Here is an 18,362-nt window from a genome sequence, read left to right as displayed (position 1 = left end):
TGGGGAGCACTGGGAGACACTGGGAGCAGTGGAGGGTACTGGGAGCAGTGGAGGGCACTGGGAGCACTGGGGGGCACTGGGAGACACTGGGGGCACTGGGAGCAGTGGAGGGTACTGGGAGCACTGGGGGGCACTGGGAGACACTGGGGGGCACTGGGAGCAGTGGGGGCACTGGGAGACACTGGGGGCACTGGGAGTACTGGGGGGCACTGGAGCACTGGGGGGCACTGGGGGCTCCGTCCGTCCCGGTGCTCGGGGGGGGCGATGCCCGGACCCCTTTTTCCCACGACCAGACCAGAAAAGGCCTTTTTCCGTCCCCAAAATGACGCCGGGTTCCCAGCGCGAGTGGGGGGGGCCCTCGGCCCAGCACCACAGAACCTGCACCCCAAAATCAGCTCCCCAAACACCCCCAACCCCCTGAATCCTGCCAGCACCCCAAAACCAGACCCCACCGCCCCACACCCCAAAATCCACAGCACCTGTAACATCCCCATCCTCCCAAACACCCCAAATCCCCCAGACCCTCCCCACTCATCCCCCACCCCCAAATCCTGCAGACCCCCGCAAATCCCCCGCATCCACGGCACCCTTCCCTCCAGCAGCCCCAGCCCCCCAAAACACCCCAATCTGCATGATCCCATCAGACCCCAAATCCCGCAGCCCCCAAATCCCCAGGATCTCATTGCACCCCAGCCCCCCAAATCCCACAGGCCCTCAAACCTCCCTGCACAACAAATCCCCATGATTCCATCCCCCCAAATCCTGCGCCATCCGTAGCCCCCAGCCCCCCAAATCCCACCGCCCCCCAAGCCCTCATCATCCCATCCCCCCAAATCCTCAAGCTCCCATTACACCCCAGCCCCCCAAATGCCCAGGATCCCAGTCCCCCAAATCCCCCCGCACCCCAACTCCCCATGATCACAACCCCCCAAATCCCAGTCCCCCAACTCCCCATGATCCCAGTCCCCCAAATCGCCCTGCACCCCAACTCCCCATGATCCCAGCCCCTCAAATCCCCAGCCCCCCAAATCAATTCCCCCCAGCCCCCCAAATCAGGCGAATCCCGGCACTGAAAGATCTTTTTGGCAGAAACCTATGGATTTTGGTCCAGAAGCAGCGGGAGGCCCGAGGCTGGGGTGAGGGCCCCCCTAAACCCACCCACAAGTTGGGGTTCAGGCCTGGGGGGGGTCCTCGGCGACGCCAGCGCGGACCTGGTCGTGGCGCCAGAGCCTCTCGGCCAAAGTGTCGAGAATCGGGGCGACCCTCGCCACCCCCGCGCGCCCCATGCCGGCCCCCGGCCCGTTGCCTGCCCGCAGCACCGGCACCCCCTGCGCCTCCTCGAACGCCACCACCGCCGCTTCTGGCACCGCCGCCTGTGTGACCAGGTCAAATCTGGGGGACATGGGGTCAAGGAAGACAGCGGCACCCCAAAAAATCCCCCTGAAGCCCAGCAAAGCGAGTGGCAGTCACTTCCCCATCACAGTAACAAAGTGTGCACGTTCTCAGCCTACCGAGGGGTTGAGTGGAGGGGGTAAACCCGCTTGTGGGGGGACAAACCTGCTGGGGGTTGGCACACAGACATGGGGAGACACCAACACCCCAAAAAGTTGCCCCCTGAGAGGGGAAACTGCCCTAAAAATAAGCAGGTGCTGTGAATCCATCACAGTAATGAAGTGTGCGCGTGCTCAGCCTGCCCAGGTATCCAGCAGTGGGTGGACAAATGCACTTGTGGGGCGTCACACAGATGCGGGGAGACACCGACACCCCAAAAAAAATCACCTCGGAGGGGACAACACCCCTTAAAAATAGGTGTGCGTTGTGAATCCATCGGTGAGATGAAGTATGTGTGTTCTCAGCCTACTGAGATGCCAAGGGGTGCAAAATATCAGGGTGCAAACCTGCTTGTGGGGGCACAAACCCACTTGTGAAAGTGTCACAGAGCCAGGGGAGACACCGACACCCCAAAAAAATCCTCCCCCAGGAGGGGAAACGCCCCTAAAAATAAGCGTGTGCTGTGAATCCATCAGTGTAACGAAGTGTGCGTGTTCTCAGCCCACCAAGGCGTTGAGTATGGGAGGTAAACCCGCTTGTCAGGGGACAAACCTGCCTGTGGGGGCGTCACACAGACACGGGGAGACACCCTGAAAAATCACCCCGAGAGGGGAAATCTCCTAAAAAAATAAGTGGGTGCTGCGAATCCATCCCTGTAATGAATTCTGCATGTGCTCAGCCTACTGAGATGCCAAGTGGTGCAAAACACGGGGGTGCAAACCCTCTTGCGTGGGGACAGACATGGTCCAGGGAGACACCAACACCCTGAAAGGACAGCAACACCCCAAAAAAATCACCCCGGGGGGCTGGATGGGTAAAAAACCCTAAAAATAAGCAGACGCTGCAAATCCATCAGTGTGACAAAGTCTGCACATTCTCAGCCCATCAAGGTGCCAAGTGGTGTGAAATATGGGGGTGCAAACCCACTTGTGAGGGTGGGATGTGGTCAAGGGAGACACCAACAGCCTGAAGAGGCAACAACACCCCAAAAACTCACCCCAAAGGGGGCAAACCCATTAAAGTGGGTTCTGTGAATCCATCCATGTGATGATGTTCTCAGCCTACTGAGATACCAAGTGGTGCAAAACAGTGGTCCAAACTCACTGAGGGGGGGATACGGCCCCCCTTGGGGCACCCCAAGAAGGATACTTGGTGCCGATGACAACCTTAATGAGGTTTTCTTCGTCAGGTCCCACCACTCGGCTCATCTGGGCCGGCAGCTCCTCGAAGGACAAGCGGTCAGTGAAGGAGAAGAGGAAGAGGATGGCGTCCGCTTCTTCCTTACAGTCCTGGCAGAGGTGGGTGACCACCATCAAGGGAGGGTCCAATGTGTCCCCCCACCCCCATATTTGTGTCTGTCCCCCCGCAAAAAACTCACGGGCAGCAGGTACTCGAATTTCCTCAACGCCCCGTCCCCGCAGTCCCAAAACTCGAGCTGGAAGATGACGGGGCGGCCGGTGGCTCGCAGCTTGGCCGGCCAGTAGACGGTGGTGACTTCTATACCTGGGGGGGACAGACGGACGGACAGACGGACAGTCACCCCCAGAGCACAGGGGGTTCCCTGTGCCCCCCCCGGTCCATACCCAGGGTCTCGTGGTGGGCGGTGGGCGCGGGGGTCCCGGCCAGGGTGGCCACCAAAGCCGTCTTGCCAATGCCGCTCTTGCCGCAGACGAAGAGTTTGTAGGGGACGAAGGGGACGGTGAGGGCGGGGGGCAGCACGGGGCGCTCCAGCAGACCTGGGGGGGGCACAGGGAGGTTAAGGAGGAGGGGGGTTGGACACCCCCCCCCCCTTCGGATTTGGGGGTCTGGAGGGTATCGGGGTGCTGCACTCACCAAAGACACGGCGCTGGTTCTTGCGGAGGATGGAGGCCAGGTAGGGGCGGCCGGAGGGGGCCAGGAGCCAGCCCCGCTCCAGCACCGACTCCCCCGCCTCACACATGGGCACTCCCCGCTCCTGAGGGTCACTGGGGGTGGGGGTGGGCAGGGGGAGCCCTTCTGAGCCCACAGACAGGGGCCCCTGCATGCCTCTAGGTCCCTGCACCCCCCCATGGGTCCCTTTACTCCTTCATTGGGTCACTTTATCCCCCCCATGGATCCCTTTACCCCTTCATTGGGTCCCTTTATCCCCCCCACGGATCCCTTTACCCCTTCATTGGGTCCCTTTGCCCCCTCATTGGGTCCCTTTACACCCCATGGATCCCTTTACCCCCTCATTGGGTCCCTTTGCCCCCCATGGATCCCTTTACCCCCTTACTGGGTCCCTTTATCCCCCCCATGGATCCCTTTACCCCCTCATTGGGTCCCTTTTCCCCCTCACCGGGTCCCTTTACCCCCTCATGGGGTCCCTTTTCCCCCTCACTGGGTCCCTTTACCCCCTCATTGGGTCCCTTTATCCTCCCCATGGATCCCTTTACCCCCTCATTGGGTCCCTTTTCCCCCTCACCGGGTCCCTTTACCCCCTCATGGGGTCCCTTTTCCCCCTCACTGGGTCCCTTTTCCCCCTCACTGGGTCCCTTTACCCCCCCATGGATCCCTTTACCCCCTCATGGGGTCTCTTTACCCCTCCCCCACGGTCCTCACCTGGGGGTGTGCCTCACCCCCTCAGGTCCTTCACCCCCATTCAGGGGCCCCTGTGCCCCCCCGGGTCCCTGTGCCCTCCCTATAGGGTCTCTATGCTGCCCTGGGTCCCTGTGCCCACCCTATGGGGTCCCAACTACCCCCCAGGGTCGCTTTGCCCCCCAACAGTGTCCCCACCCCCCCTTCACCGCCGCCGCCGCCGCTCCCGCCAAGCAGGAGCTCCCTTAGCCCCGCCCCACCGCCGGCGCGTGCGCGGTGTGGGAATGGGGGATCTCTGGGGATGGGGGGTGGCCTATGGGGCATGGGAGAGCTGGAGCCTATGGGATGTGTGGGAGCGGCCCTATAGGGCATGGGGGGGGCTGTAGGGGATAGGGGGATCCTATAGGGCAAGGGGGTTCCTATAGAGCATTGGGGGGCTGTAGGGCATGGAGGGTCCTATAGAGTGTAGGGGTCCTATAGGGCATGAGGGGGGCTATAGGGAGTGGGCGGGGCTGTAGGGCATGAGGAGGGTCCTGTAGGGCATGGAGGGTCTATAGAGAGTGGGGGGGGGGGCTCTAGGACATGGAAGGATTCTATAGGGCATGGGGGGCTATAGGGAGTGGGGGAGTCCTATAGGGCATGGGGGAGCTATAGGGCACAGAAGACCCCGATCCTATCAGGTATTGGGGGGCGATGACCCTACAGGACGTGCGAGCGCTGGACCTCATGGGGTAAGGGGCAGTGGCCCTATAGGGCATAGAGGGGGTCCTATAGATCATGGAGGCAGCCCTACAGGATATGGGGAGGTGGCCCCATAGAGCATTGGGGGTCCTGTAGGTCATGGGGGAGAGGGAGCTATAGGGTGTGTGTGTGAACTATAGGGCATGGAGGGTGCCTATAGGGTATGGGGGGGCTATAGGGAGTTGGGGGGGCATAGGGGGTTCCTACAGGGGATGGGGGTGTCCTACAGGGATTGAGGGGGTGGCCCTATAGGGAATGGGGCACTTGGACTCTATAGGCTATGAGAGAAGGTCCAACAGGGAACGTATGTGGTCCTATAGGGCACAGCTGGGGGGCCTATAGGGCATGGGCGGATTGTAGGGATGGAGGGAGTCCTAAAGGGCATGGAGGGATCCTATAGGCGATGGAGTCCTATAGGGGATGGTGGTCCTATCGGGAGTGTGTGTGTGGTCCTATAGGGCATGGAGGGGCTATAGGGTCTTTGGGTGTTCTGTAGGGATTGAGGGAGTGGCCCTATAGGGTATGGGGTCCAGTCATATATGGAGCATGTGTGTGGTTGGTCTGATAGGGTGTGTGGGGGGGTCCTATATGGAACAGTGGAGTGGCACTATAGAGCATAAGGGGGACCCTATAAGGCATGAGGTAATCCTATAGGTCATGGGGAGTCCTACAGTGCATGGCGGGGGCCTGTAGGGCATAGGGGGGGACTATAGGCCATGGAAGACCCAGACCCTATAGGGTATGGGGGTCCTATAGGTCACGGGGGGACTATAAGGTATGGGGGAAACCCATAGGGTATAGGGGGGTTCTATAGGGGCTGGGGGGCTCCTATAGAGCTTGGGGGGTAGCCCTATAGGGAGTGTGTGTGTGGTCCTATAGGGTATGGGGGGGGTATAGGGGCTGGGGGTGACCTATAGGGCATAGGGTGTCCTATAGGGGATGGAGGGGTCCTATAGGGCATGGAGTGGGGTGGCTATAGGGAATTGGGGTGGTCCTGTAGGGCATGGGGGTGTCCTATAGGGGATGTGTGGGTCCCTATAGGGGTGGCCCTAGTGGCTATAGGAGACCCCCTGCCCTTGTGCCCCCCCTGCACAGATCTTTCCCTTTTCCCCCTCAAACACCCCAAATCCCCGCTTTCAGCCCCAAACTGGGGGCACACCCCCCCCTCCAAGCACCAAACACGGCTTTGATCACTTTTTATTTGTTAAACAGCTAAAAATTCATCCCGGGGGGCAGAGACTGATCAGCACCCAGAGACCCCCGAACCTCACCCACAGCACCCACGGGGCACTCAGAGACCCCCGAACCTCACCCACAGCACCCACGGGGCACTCAGAGACCCCCCCACAACACCCATGGGGCACACAGAGACCCCCGAGCCTCGCCCACAGCACCTATGGGGCACTCAGAGACCCCCCACAGCACCCACGGGGCACCCAGAGACCCCTGAGCCTCGCCCACAGCACCCACGGGGCACTCAGAGACCCCCCACAGCACCCACGGGGCACCCAGAGACCCCCAAGCCTCACCCACAGCACCCACGGGGCACTCAGAGACCCCTGAACCTCACCCACAGCACCCACAGGGCACCCAGAGACCCCCGAACCTCACCCACAGCACCCACAGGGCACCCAGAGACCCCCAGGACTGGCACCCACAGCACCCACGGGGCACTCAGAGACCCCCCCCACAGCACCCATGGGGCACCCAGAGACCCCCGAGCCTCGCCCACAGCACCCATGGGGCACCCAGAGACCCCCGAGCCTCACCCACAGCACCCACGGGGCACTCAGAGACCCCCGGGACTGGCACCCACAGCACCCACAGGGCACCCAGAGACCCCCGAACCTCACCCACGACACCCACGGGGCACCCAGAGACCCCCGAGCCTCACCCACAGCACCCACAGGGCACCCAGAGACCCCCCGAGACTGGCACCCACGGCACCCACAGCACCCACGGGTCACTCAGAGACCCCCCACAGCACACATGGGGCACCCAGAGACCCCCGAGCCTCGCCCCCAGCACCCACAGGGCACCCAGAGACCCCCCCCACCCCAGCACCCACGGGGCACTCAGAGACCCCCCCCAGCACCCACGGGGCACCCAAAGACCCCCAAGCCTCGCCCACAGCACCCACGGGGCACCCAGAGAGCCCCCCAGCACCGATGGGGCACCCAGAGACCCCCGAGACTTGCCCACAGTGCCCACGGGGCACCCAGAGAGCCCCCCAGCACCCATGGGGCACCCAGAGACCCCCGAGACTTGCCCACAGTGCCCACGGGGCACCCAGAGACCCCCCCCAGCACCCATGGGGCACCCAGAGACACCCGCCCCCCCCAGCACCCATGGGCACCCAGAGACCCCTGGGACTGCCACCCAGCGGTGCCTCGGAGGGACTGGGAATGGAGAGGGGGGATTTGGGCACAGATCGTGGGGTTTGGGGACCACAGAGTGATGATTTGGGACTGGTTTGTGAGATTTTGGGGCCGGTTTGTGAGGTTTTGGGAGCGGGAAGCATTAGTTTGGACTGGTCAGCATTGTATTGGGACCAGTTTGAGGGATTATGGGGAGCATTTTGTGGGCTTTTGGGACTGGTTAGTGTTATTTTGGGTCCAGTTAGTGGGATTTTGGGACCAGTTTAGGGGATTCTGGGACCAGGTAGCGTTAAGTTTGGACTGGTTAGCGTTATTCTGGGACCAGTTTGTGGGATTTGGTGACTGGTTAGTAGGATTCTGGGACGGGTTAGTGAGATTTTGGGGCAGGTCAGCATTATTTTAGGGAGCAGTTAGTGGGATTTTGGGAGCGGTCAGCTCCCAAAACGATTTTGGACCCATTAGAGGGATTTTTGGACCCATTAGTGGGATTTTTTGACCCATTAATGGGATTTTGGGGCCAGTTGAGGATGGAGATGGGAAAAACGCCCCTTGAGGGATGCTGCACACAGGGAGAGGGATGGAAACCCACCTTCGATCCCAGTTTTGACTTTTTTTTGGGAGTGGATGGCAGGAGAACATGCAAAGGGGAGGGAGAATCAATGCTGAAGCCCCAACCGCCTTCCCTGCGGTGAAGCTTAAAGCGGAGACTTCCCAGATGACCTTGGGTGCTCCTAAGGTTTTTTTTTTGAGGGAAATTGCCTTTTTGCCTTCGTTTAGGATCAAATACATTTGGAATAGAGTGGGAGAGGCTGGATTTCATCAGGGATTTATTTACAGAGGGGGGAAAAGCTGCAGACGAAGCAAAACCCTCCCCATCCCTACGTGGCCGAGATGCAATTTAAGGCTCCAACCGGCAAAAAAGCTCAGTGGGGACAGAGAGGGAATAAAAAGAAGGGAAAAGGGGCCACGTCATGGCACTGCCGGTGTGGAGAGGGCTCCCACGTGTCAGGGGCTGGAGGTTGTTGACCAAAACCTGGCAGAATCCACCCATTTTTCCCACCCCCCATCATCTGGAGGGGAAAGGGAAGGAGGGAGGGTGGCCTGGAAGGATGCACAGGTCGAATCCCTTTGGATTTGAATGTTTGCAGGAGGAGGCATGTGCAAAGATGAGTTGCAATTACTGCCCTCGCGCCCTCAAATTTACCAATATCCAGCTTTTTGGCTGGAAAAGCAGCCCTGTTGCCAGGCTACAAGGACTCGTGTGCACTAGTCCAACACTAGGGAGGTGCTGGTTCAGCCTTGGAAGGGTTTGCACGCTGTTAAATGGGACAAAACCTTCAAATTTAGAAGGGAATCAGCAGCCAAATGTCTCGGCTTTGGGGGAATAATGGGGTTTTTAGAGTAAATTGTGTGGGTTTTTGCTGCTTAGGAAAGATCAGGGATGATCCCAAAGCCCGATGCAGCACATGGCAGGGAGGAGAGGAGAACACCCGGATCGTTCTTAATATTTTTGGCATCTTAATGCAAAAAAATCTGCGCTTTCTTCCTTCTTATGGTCCCAGACAGAGGACAGGAACGTGAGCTGTAGGCCAAAGTGTGAGAGGTGAAAACAAGGCATCGTGTTCATGTCAAGCAAAGGTCTGCAGCGCTGGGAGATTCCTGCTGGGGTATTGCTGCCATTTTCCTTACGGAGTCAAGCACAGAGCTAATGAGTGCACGCACCCCGACAGCCTCCTGCCTGCCGGCCTTGAGTTTGTTCATATCAAATCGTTTTTACTCCCATCAAGGAGGAGTTTGAGACACAAAGCCTCTCAAATCCCTCCAAAATAAAGAGGCTACTGGAGGGTGCAATTCCCTACCTGCTCATCCCAAATCCTTGGCTTGGATGGCAGCGGGTCCTTCGCCGCCTGTAAACACGATTCGTTTAACTGGGATCTTACTGGGAAGCGGCAGGGCAGCGCTGGAGGTTTTGCTTGGCCTTTATTGGTTTCTTGCTCCCTAAATTCACAGTTTGAGCACCTGCGGATGGAGCACGGGTCGGGCAAGGAGAGGGAAGAGCCGCAGGGATGGGGGAGGAGGGGACGACGGCGAAGGGCTTGGGCCGCATTATCTTTTTGCTCGCACAAAGTACAAGGCATTTGTTTTGGGATAGTATTTGACGTTTTGTTTCTTGTCCATGAGGCCCCCGAAGATGATTAACTCCCCTCGGCCTTGCACCACTGTGTGTAAACTGGTTTCGGGTGGCCCCACCACCGAGCTGCTGTTGAACACTTTCCATTTAACTCGTCCTTTCTCCTTGGTGTCCTTAATGTCCAGCACGTACATCTGCATGGGTTTGCAGTTCATGCTCTGGTATAAAGGCTTCCCAACGTTGAGGGATTGGGGAGGGTGGTGGCCCAGGCGGCGGGCGATGGGAGGTAAGGAATGGCCCTCGCTTTGGGTAGAGCCCGGACGCGCTGCCGAGCCCGTCTCGGCACCCGGAGACCCTGGGGAAGAAGCCAGCGGAGGGCTCAGCGCCGCAGAAGCCGAGGTGGCTTTGGAAGAGAGGGCTTTGACAGCCTCCAGGCTCCTCCGAAGCGCGCTGGGGGAGACGGCACCCGGGAGGGAGCTGGCGACGTGAGGCGGCGTGTGGATGCCGTTGGTTTGCTCAGGGGGGTTCCTCACGCTCGTGCCGACCGTCCTGCCCTCCACACCGTCCAGCTGGCAGATGATGGAAGCCGGTTTCTGGTCCCAGCTCAGGTCGACGGATCCCAAACGCAGGTCTTTCTGCTCTGGAAGCGATCCTCGGCGCGGTGCCAAGGCGAGTCCTACTTTTAGGTCGTATCCTTCAGCCGTGGAAGGCGTGCTGGGCGATAGGACCTGCACGGGGCTGTCCAAGGAGGCCCCGCCGGCTGCCATGGCTCCGGGCGATAAACTCCCACCGTTGAGTACGGGGGAACTGTCCCCCCTGGCTGGGGAGAGGCTGCCTTCCCGCGAGCCCGAAGGGGTTTGCCTCTGCGCTCTGGGTCGCAAGGTGCCCCAGCGGCCGTTGACGCAGGGAGCCTCGTCCGTGTTCCTGACGGGAGACTGTGAGCGGTATTCCCGTGTTTCGGGGACCAGGGCGGGCGGCGTGGCACTGATGGGAGAGGGGCGAGAGTTCAAGCTGGGACTCAGCGGGGCTCTTCCGCTGGGAGCTTGGCTAAAGACCACGACGCACTGTCCCACCTGGAAGAGGAGGAGAGATAAAGGGTTAAAAACTGCGGGATGAGCGTTTGTGCTGGTTTGGGGTAAAAGTAAGGGAGAGTGGAGCATTCCAGGCAAGCAATAAAGATCAGTGGGTGTTTGAGAAAGCAGAGACCCCGCTGCGTACCCGGCAGGCAGGATGGCACCACAGCTCTGGAGCTCCGTGGTCTTCATTCTCCACCTTGAGCGGCTGCCACGTCCAGGGGTTGGAGTGCATGTGCAGTAACCAGGCATCTTTGAACAGCTGTGAAGGCAAGCGTGACAGATTGAGGAGCCCGGACGGAGAGGGAGGAGTGTGCTTTGGTGCTGAGATCATCCCATCACAGGTAGGAGCTGCTGCAGACAGAGGAATGGTGACCCAGATCAGGATCCGACTGCCCAGGAGTGACCGCACCCCGCTGTGGCCACAGACAATCCCTCCATCTCCATCTTCTACCCCAGTATAAAACCAGGGCTAATTCTTCCAAGGCTCAATTAACCTTGGCGAGCTGCTCAGATAGTGCCCGGGGTGCTTCTTCCTTAATTAAAGCAGCTCTAGCAAGAGCAAGGCCGCTTCTCTTGAAAATCTTCTGCGTGGGTGCCCAGATTTGCAGGATAAGATGCCAGGATAATGCGCGGTGTCCCTGCTCTCCCCAGTCCAGCACTCAGGGCTCAGTTACGGCGAGAAGCCCACACTCCCGCCAGGATACTTACTGCGTTGGGACCACCACAGCCGCCGAGGATTAAAATGGTTTCGTTGTCAATTACGATCTGGAGAAGACAGAGAAAAGCGTTTCAGACCGGGAAGAACACAATGCCATCCCCGGTGCTTTCGGCAAGGCCTCCAAGTGCAGGCAGAGCCACGTTACGGCTTCCCAGCCATGCAGACGCTGCCAGTTCTCTCCGCCCCGGGATAAGGAGCAGAGCTGGGATCGAGAGCCGATTTTGCTGGGCCCGAGGATGCAGGGTTCACCTCAGTGTCTTATCCCAAATGGCTCAAAAACCTGTTCCTCTTACAGGGAGAACAATTATGCTTCCCAAAGCTGAGGAAGGGGCGCAAAGGGAAGAAGGTAAAAAGACCACAGGGAAGGAGGCCACATCCTTGCAGTAATATTTGTGAGATGCTAGTGGGTGACGTAGCTCCTTCATCTCCTTTTCCAGCAGATGGAAAAAGACAGTTTGAAGCAAGATCCATCCAATCTTTCTGGGTGCCCTTGCTAGGCCAAAATGAGCTCACACACCTCTGGCCCCAAAGGGAAAGCCGGGATGCCAGCTGCCACGGAGACACCTGCATCGAGGCGAGTGACTGCCACGAGCTCCCTGCCCCAGGCGGGCAATTAAAGAGGCGCTGCCAGCTCTGCGCTTCAAGCGGGTCCAATCCAGAGTCGCTGGAACCCAGGATGAGGAGAGCGGAGCAATCAAAAGGGCCCTGAGCCAAACCAGCCTGCGATAACACCTGATTGATCTTAAATGCCATGAGGGACGTGCGCTGGGTGAAAACAGCAATTTGTTTTCCAGCAATGCTCATTAGAGCTGAGTCACACGCGAGGCACAGCACCCGCCTGAGCGCTGCGAGGTCGCAGGTGCACCCTCACCCAACGGATGGCTACAAAAAGAAGGGCCCGCTGGGCAATGGCTCCAAAGATAACTTGGAAATCAAGTGCTGGCTTCCAGGAGACCTGCTAAGAGCTGCCTGGAAGATGGAGCCGTGTCTAGTTTACCTCCGGCAGCGCGTTGGGGAGCTGAGCTAGCAAAGGAGAGCTCACCTGAGACTGGCCACCACGCGGGTGAGGGCTGGGCCCAGAGATGTTGGGCTTGGACCAAGCCCACTGCTCGAGATCCAGCACCCAGACGTCGTTGCTCCTGCAAGGATGAGACAACAAGTGTTGATGATACCGCTGGGATAAGCAGACCCTCGGGGCAGTTGGGATTATCACGGGCTGCAGCCTCAAGGGAATTCACCATGAGAGGTGAAGGCCATGCAAAGGCAGGAGGTAGACCCAAATCCCTACAGAGATTCCCTTCTCAAATGCTATGGGCAACCCCGGGACCACCACACCTCACTCCTTGCTTGCAGGAGCACTTGTCAAACACCCTCACCCCAACCTTACATCTGTCGAGATCCTAGTGAGCCCCCAAAGACGATCATTTTGTCTTCGATGACACAGGAGGAGTGTCCTGCCATGGGAGGGGGGCCATGGGTGGTCACGATGCAGTTCCACCTGGGGAAAGAAGGAGCAAGACATTCACCATTGCGCTGGAAAAGAATGTGCTGGATGATCTGGCCTGCATCAGCCCTGGGGTGGCAGCAGGAGCAGGGAAGAGATCGATCCCCTGCACTCGGCGCTGGGGAGGCCGCGCCTCGAATCCTGGGTTCAGTTCTGGCCCCTCACTCCAAGAAGGACCTGGAGGGGCTGGAGTGCATCCGGAGAAGGGAACAGAGCTGGGGAAGGGTCTGGAGAACAGGGGTTGTGGGAGCGGCTGAGGGCCCTGGGGCTGTTTATCCTGGAGGAGGCTGAGGGGAGAGCTCATGGCTCTCTGCAGCTCCTGAGAGGAGGTTGTGGGGAGGTGGGTGCTGGGCTCTGCCCCCGAGGGACAGCCATGGGACGAGGGGAAATGGCCTCACGTTGCTCCAGGGGAGGTTCAGATTGGATAGTGGGAAAAATTCCTTCACCAAAAGGATTCTCAGGCCCTGGCAGTGGCTGCGGAGGGACGCGTGGAGTCCCCATCCCTGGAGGGGTTTAAAAGACGAGTAGATGTCGTACTTGGGGACGTGGTCTGGTGGTGGGCTTAGCAGGGCTGGATCGGTGGTTGGACTCGACGATCTTAAAGGTCTTTTCCAACCAAAACCATTCTGTGAATGGCAAAAGGAAAAAATCTCAGAGGCCAGGGAAGTCCTCAAGAACCTTTTACAGAGGAAAGCCTCCAAAGATCCAGATAATAATGAAACTAATTAGAAATACTAATGTGCTACGCATTTTTTAAGCACACCAAGAGTCACAAGGCCGGGTTGGAAAAGTTGCTCCTTTCAATTAAGTTCACCCTGAATGATCTCCAACATGGTTTAATTACAGCGTTTAACAACACTGCCCCAAAGTGCATCGGATAATTGATACTTCTGAGGATGACAAGTTCTCAATGAAAGAGGAGCAGGAACTATAGTCGCTTTGATACAGCAGTCGCTCCTTTCTCACGCACAAGCAGCAGTGAGAAAGCCTGGTCTGAAAGCAGCTGAACTGAGCTTAAAGGGGAAAGGAACATTCCTGCCATCTCTGTGGTCACTGCTGGACGCACTCACCCAGGAGCCGCAAAGGCAGAGAACTCTAAACCGGGGCAGACACAGAGAATCAGGGAATCAGTGAGGTTGGAAAAGACCTCTAAGCTCATCCAGTGCAACTGTCAGCCCAACCCCATCGTGCTTGCTAAACCATGGCCCCAAGTGCGATGGTCACATGAGTTTTTGAACCCCTCCAGGAATGGAGACTCCACCACCTCCCTGGGCAGCCCCTGCCAGGGCTTCACCGCTCTGTCAAGGAAGGACATTTTCCCTCTATCCAATCTGAACCTGCCCTGGTGCAACGTGAGGCCATTTCCCCTCGTCCCATGGCTGTCCCTCGGGAGCAGAGCCCAGCACCCACCTCCCCACAACCTCCTCTCAGGAGCTGCAGAGAGCCATGAGCTCTCCCCTCAGCCTCCTCTTCTCCAGGATAAACAGCCCCAGAGCCCTCAGCCGCTCCCACAACCCCTGTTCTCCAGACCCTTCCCCAGCTCCGTTCCCTTCTTCGGATGCGCTCCAGCCCCTCCAGGTCCTTCTTGGAGTGAGGGGCCAGAACTGAACCTAGGATTCGAGGTGTGGCCTCCCCAGTGCCGAGTACAGGGCGACGATCCCTTCCCTGCTCCTGCTGCCACCCCAGGGCTGAGCCAAGCCAGGATGCTGGTGGCCCTCTTGGCCACCCGGGCCACCGCTGGCTCATGTTCAGCCACTGTCATCCAACACCCCCAGGTCCTTCTCCTCCAGGCAGCTTTCCAGCCGCTCTTCCCCAAGCCTGGAGCCACATGGGGTTGTGGCTCCGGCACTTGGCTGTGCTGAACCTCATCCCGTTGGCCTTGGCCATCGATCCAGCCTGTTCCGATTCCTCTGCAGAGCCTTCATGCCCTTCAGATCATGGATCCAGCCCAGCCAGATCCCTCTGCAGAGCCATCCTGCCCCCAAGCAGGTGAACACTCCTGCTTGGTTTGGTGTCATCTGCAAACTTTCTGAGGAAGCGCTCCATCTCCTCATCTGGATCATGGATAACAATATTAAATAGGACCAGCCGCACCGTGGAGCCCTGGGGACGCCGCCTGCCAGCTGGACTGGGCTCCCTTTATCCTGTCTCCCTTGGTGAGAGCTGAGAGCGACATGGAGGCCAAAACCACCCAGGCGGTGCCGGGCAGCAGCGAGCCCAGGTCTCTGCTCTGCTCTTGTGTTTTAGGGTTGGTTGGTTTGTGCTGTTTTTAGTAAGAGCACAGCAGACAACGCAGGATCAGACACACCTTGGAAACCCAGCTTCCCTACGAGCCAGTGCCAGGTGGGCTCTGCGAGACGCCCTCCGGCATTCCTCCAGCTGCATTACACATTTTTACAGGATCAAAGCCCACGCTTCAACTCCAGATGTGCTCTTACCAGTTTTTGGAGGGTGAGTACGTATGGATTTCATCGAAGAACCTCTCTGGCTGGTGCAGAGGGTAAGGGCTCGGCCGTGTCCACCCACCAAAAAGCACAAGCAAGTCCTTGTAGACCACCAGCGTGGCCCCGGCCTTGGGCGAGGGGTAGGAACCTGGGCAGGGACAGAGAAGGGGAAGGTTAGGACACCACGCTCCACCTCAGCTGCCAACTCGACATCAGATTTTCCGAAGTGTGACAACAAGGACGCTCCACCTTTAAAAAGAGCGCAGAAAAGAAGGCAAAATTAGAGCTGGGAGTCTGGGAAGCAAACTCCTGCCAATTTGTGTCGTTGTAATTAGTAGGAGCCTGAAAGCACATCTCGCGTACAGCAAAACATCTGCCACTCACTGCCAGGAAATTGCCGGCTTTCCAACACATCCTGGGAAATTATTGCTTTAGCACGGAATAAAAGCAATAATTAACCTCCAAATCCCTCGTAATTTCTCCCAGAGGACGGGGGGAGAGCGAACGCCGATTCCAACGCAGGCGGTGTCACTCGTGGCAGATCGCTGGGGTACGCGCGCACCAAACCCATCTTTCATGAAGTGGCACAATTAAACCCCGAAAGTTTCCCCACGGGAGCTGACAGACCCCCCCTGAGCCTGCAGAGCCAAAATCACAGAAACAGAGAATTGTTTGGTTGGCAAAGACCTTGGAGATCATCGAGTCTAACTGTACTTGTCCACCACTGAACCATCCCTGAGCACCTCATCTGCCTGTCTTTTAAACCCTTCCAGGGACGGGGACTTCACCACCTCCCTGCGCAGCTTCTGCCAGAGCCTGAGAACCCTTTCGGTGAAGGAATTCCTCTTGATGTCCACTCTGAACCTGTCCTGGTGCAACTCGCTTCCCTTCCCTACTCCTGCTGCCACCCCAGGGCTGAGCCAAGCCTGGATGCTGGTGGCCTTCTTGGCCACCAGGGCTACTGCTGGATCGTGTTCAGCCGCTGTTGACCAACACCCCCAGATCCTCCTCCTCCAGGCAGCTTCCCAGCCGCTCTTCCCCAAGTCTGGAGCTGCACACGGTTGTTGTGACCGAAGTGCAGGACCCGGCACTTGGCTGTGTTGAACCTCATCCCGTAGTCTCAGCCAATGGATCCCACCTGTCCCGATCCCTCTGCAAAGCCTCCCTGCCCTCAAGTAGATCAACCCTTCCACCCAGCTTGGTGTCATCCATGAACTTAGTAATCAAAGAGACTTTTTGCTTGACTTGTTGGAGGTTCAAAAAGCTCCATGGGGGCTGAGGCCTCCTCAGTAGGACACACACAAGCAAGACAACGCAACTTTGAGCTCAGCACTGTTGCGATAGCTGCACTCAGGAAGTGCTGTGCATCCCAAAGGTTTCCCTGGTGGCCAGCAAAGCTCCAAGCTTGTCTCCTAACCTATTGCTGCTCTGCCACCACCCCAGTGCCTGCGAGCGCTGGGTCACTGAGGCGGGAGGCGTCCCTGCCCATGGCAGGCGGTGGGACTCCATGGACTCTGAGGTCCCTTCCAACCCAACCCATTCCATGGCTCTATGAATTGCTTCCCAGGAAAAGCTAAAGCCTCTCCAGCCGGGATTGATGCATCTGAGCGTCCTCCTCCCCACGCTGTCACTGACACTGGACAGATTCCTCTGCCTCCGCAGTCACGCTTTCCAAAGAACCGGAAACACATCACGCCAAACCCAGGGCCGCGCGTGCCCGGGGCAGCTCAGGGGCCAGGTAGACGCCCCGTCACCCGCTGCGAGACGGCTGCTGCACCAAACCGCCCTCTCCTCCGCTGCCCCAACGGGACTCGGAGGAACACTTTTAGCGGTGAATGACATACGGAAAAGGGCCTGCTTTTAAAAGAAAGCGGAGCAGCTATTTTTAAGAAGCTGCAGCTGAGGAAAGCATTTTGATCGCAATGGGTTCCACTTCGATTGCGATGGGATCCAGGTGGTGGGAGGTGAAAGCCCAACCAAAACACAACCAGACATGGGGGAGATGGACACGAGGTCCTGAGACTTTAGCCAGGGACAATGCACATTTGGGTGCTCCCATGCACACGGTTTAGGGGAAAAGGGAAAGAAGTCACGCACAAAGCAATTCTTGTGCTGGAGCACAGACAGAGCGATGCCCATGGTCTCCTTAAAGACAAGGAGGTCACATCTGTGACCTCTCTTATGAGACCTCATCTGGAAGATTGTGTCCAGTTCTGGAATCCTCAACATAAGAAGGAGATGGAGCTGTTGGAACGAGCCCAGAGGAGGCTGCAAAGATGATCTGAGGGCTGGAGCACCTCCCGTACGAGGACAGGCTGAGAGAGTTGGGGTTGTTCAGCCTGGAGAAGAGAAGGCTCAGAGGAGACCTTAAAGCGACGTTCCACTACCTGAAAGGGCTACAAGAAAGTTGGAGAAGGGCTGTTCATAAAGGCTTGTGGGGATAGGATGATGGGCAATGGGTGTAAACTGGAGAGGGACAGATTTAGACTGGACATAAGGAGGAATTTCTTTACTATGAGAGTGGGGAGGCCCTGGCCCAGGTGGCCCAGAGCAGTGGTGGCTGCCCCATCCCTGGAGGGGTTCCAGGCCAGGTTGGATGGGCCTTGGAGCCCCTGAGAGTGGGAGGGGTCCCTGCCCGTGGCAGGGGTGGGACTGGATGATCTTTAAGGTCCCTTCCAACCTAAACTACTCTATGATTCTATGCTTTGGTTACTCTTTGTTCCCAAATCTCAGCCTGCAATTCCAGGGCAGCTCATTCTCTGCCTCTATGCAATTCATTAATCCACACCAGAAAGTTTCCAGCCTAACTATTTCCCCGGCAGAGGATAAAGTTGCTCTCCCAAGCTTGGCATCACAACCCAGACCACTAGGAACACTTCTATCCAGCTTGCAGAGGCTGGCTAGGTTTCTCCACCGAGGACACCACAGGGTGAAAGGGGCGGGTTTAAATTAGGTTATTTTTCAGTGAGAAGGATCAAATAGAGTTATTTAGGATAAAGAAACAGATCAACGCTTGGGTCAGAAAGGTCTGGGTTGGTGCCGAGTGAGGAGAGCCACCCTCCTACTGCTGTAACCTGAAGGTCAACCCCAGCTTCAGACACTGAGATGGTTCCCAAATGAGTCAACAGGATGAACAGCCCAGGGGAGAGGCTCGGCCTGTTCTTTCAGGAAGCTTTCCCTGTTATTGGATGCCGCACGGGTGTCCGTGAGCAGAGTTTCAGTCTGCAATGCAGGAAACGCATCTGGATTTCACAAGTCAAAGA

The 18,362-nt window shown here is 57.9% G+C and overlaps 2 protein-coding genes across 6 annotated transcripts in view; both read right to left on the bottom strand.

Annotated features, from left to right (window-relative positions):
• Positions 1-1,091: 1,091 nt before the first annotated feature.
• Positions 1,092-4,362, bottom strand: CPLANE2 (ciliogenesis and planar polarity effector complex subunit 2). 4 transcript variants are annotated; one of them, XM_054085931.1, is made up of 6 exons: positions 4,306-4,362; positions 3,385-3,515; positions 3,135-3,287; positions 2,930-3,054; positions 2,701-2,840; positions 1,092-1,392 (listed from the first exon to the last, which is right to left on the bottom strand). In XM_054085931.1, the coding sequence occupies exons 2-6, from the start codon at positions 3,488-3,490 to the stop codon at positions 1,173-1,175; spliced, it is 744 nt and encodes a 247-aa protein (XP_053941906.1). In that variant the 5' UTR covers positions 3,491-3,515; positions 4,306-4,362; the 3' UTR covers positions 1,092-1,172. The 4 variants fall into 4 exon arrangements, with proteins under 4 accessions (XP_053941906.1, XP_053941907.1, XP_053941905.1 ...); XM_054085932.1 differs by lacking the exon at positions 4,306-4,362 and adding an exon at positions 4,132-4,269; XM_054085930.1 differs by lacking the exon at positions 4,306-4,362 and having other exon boundaries at positions 3,385-3,664.
• A 2,868-nt stretch (positions 4,363-7,230) lies between these two features.
• Positions 7,231-18,362, bottom strand: part of FBXO42 (F-box protein 42) — a 56,201-nt gene continuing 45,069 nt past the window's right edge. Inside the window, exons 5-10 of one of the 2 annotated variants that reach the window (XM_054085848.1) lie at positions 15,094-15,247; positions 12,539-12,649; positions 12,194-12,290; positions 11,142-11,198; positions 10,576-10,692; positions 7,231-10,430 (exon numbers count right to left, since the gene is read on the bottom strand). In XM_054085848.1, the coding sequence (XP_053941823.1) occupies positions 9,333-10,430; positions 10,576-10,692; positions 11,142-11,198; positions 12,194-12,290; positions 12,539-12,649; positions 15,094-15,247 (1,634 nt within the window). In that variant the 3' untranslated portion in view covers positions 7,231-9,332. The remainder of the gene's footprint in view (positions 10,431-10,575; positions 10,693-11,141; positions 11,199-12,193; positions 12,291-12,538; positions 12,650-15,093; positions 15,248-18,362) is intronic. The other variant, XM_054085849.1, reaches the window with a different exon arrangement.

This window comes from Cuculus canorus, chromosome 21, assembly GCF_017976375.1.
Source record: "Cuculus canorus isolate bCucCan1 chromosome 21, bCucCan1.pri, whole genome shotgun sequence".
In the NCBI taxonomy this organism is placed as follows: Eukaryota; Metazoa; Chordata; class Aves; order Cuculiformes; family Cuculidae; genus Cuculus; species Cuculus canorus.
The sequence above is the reverse complement of the archived record's forward strand: the minus strand, read 5'-3'. Positions and strand labels throughout refer to the sequence as shown.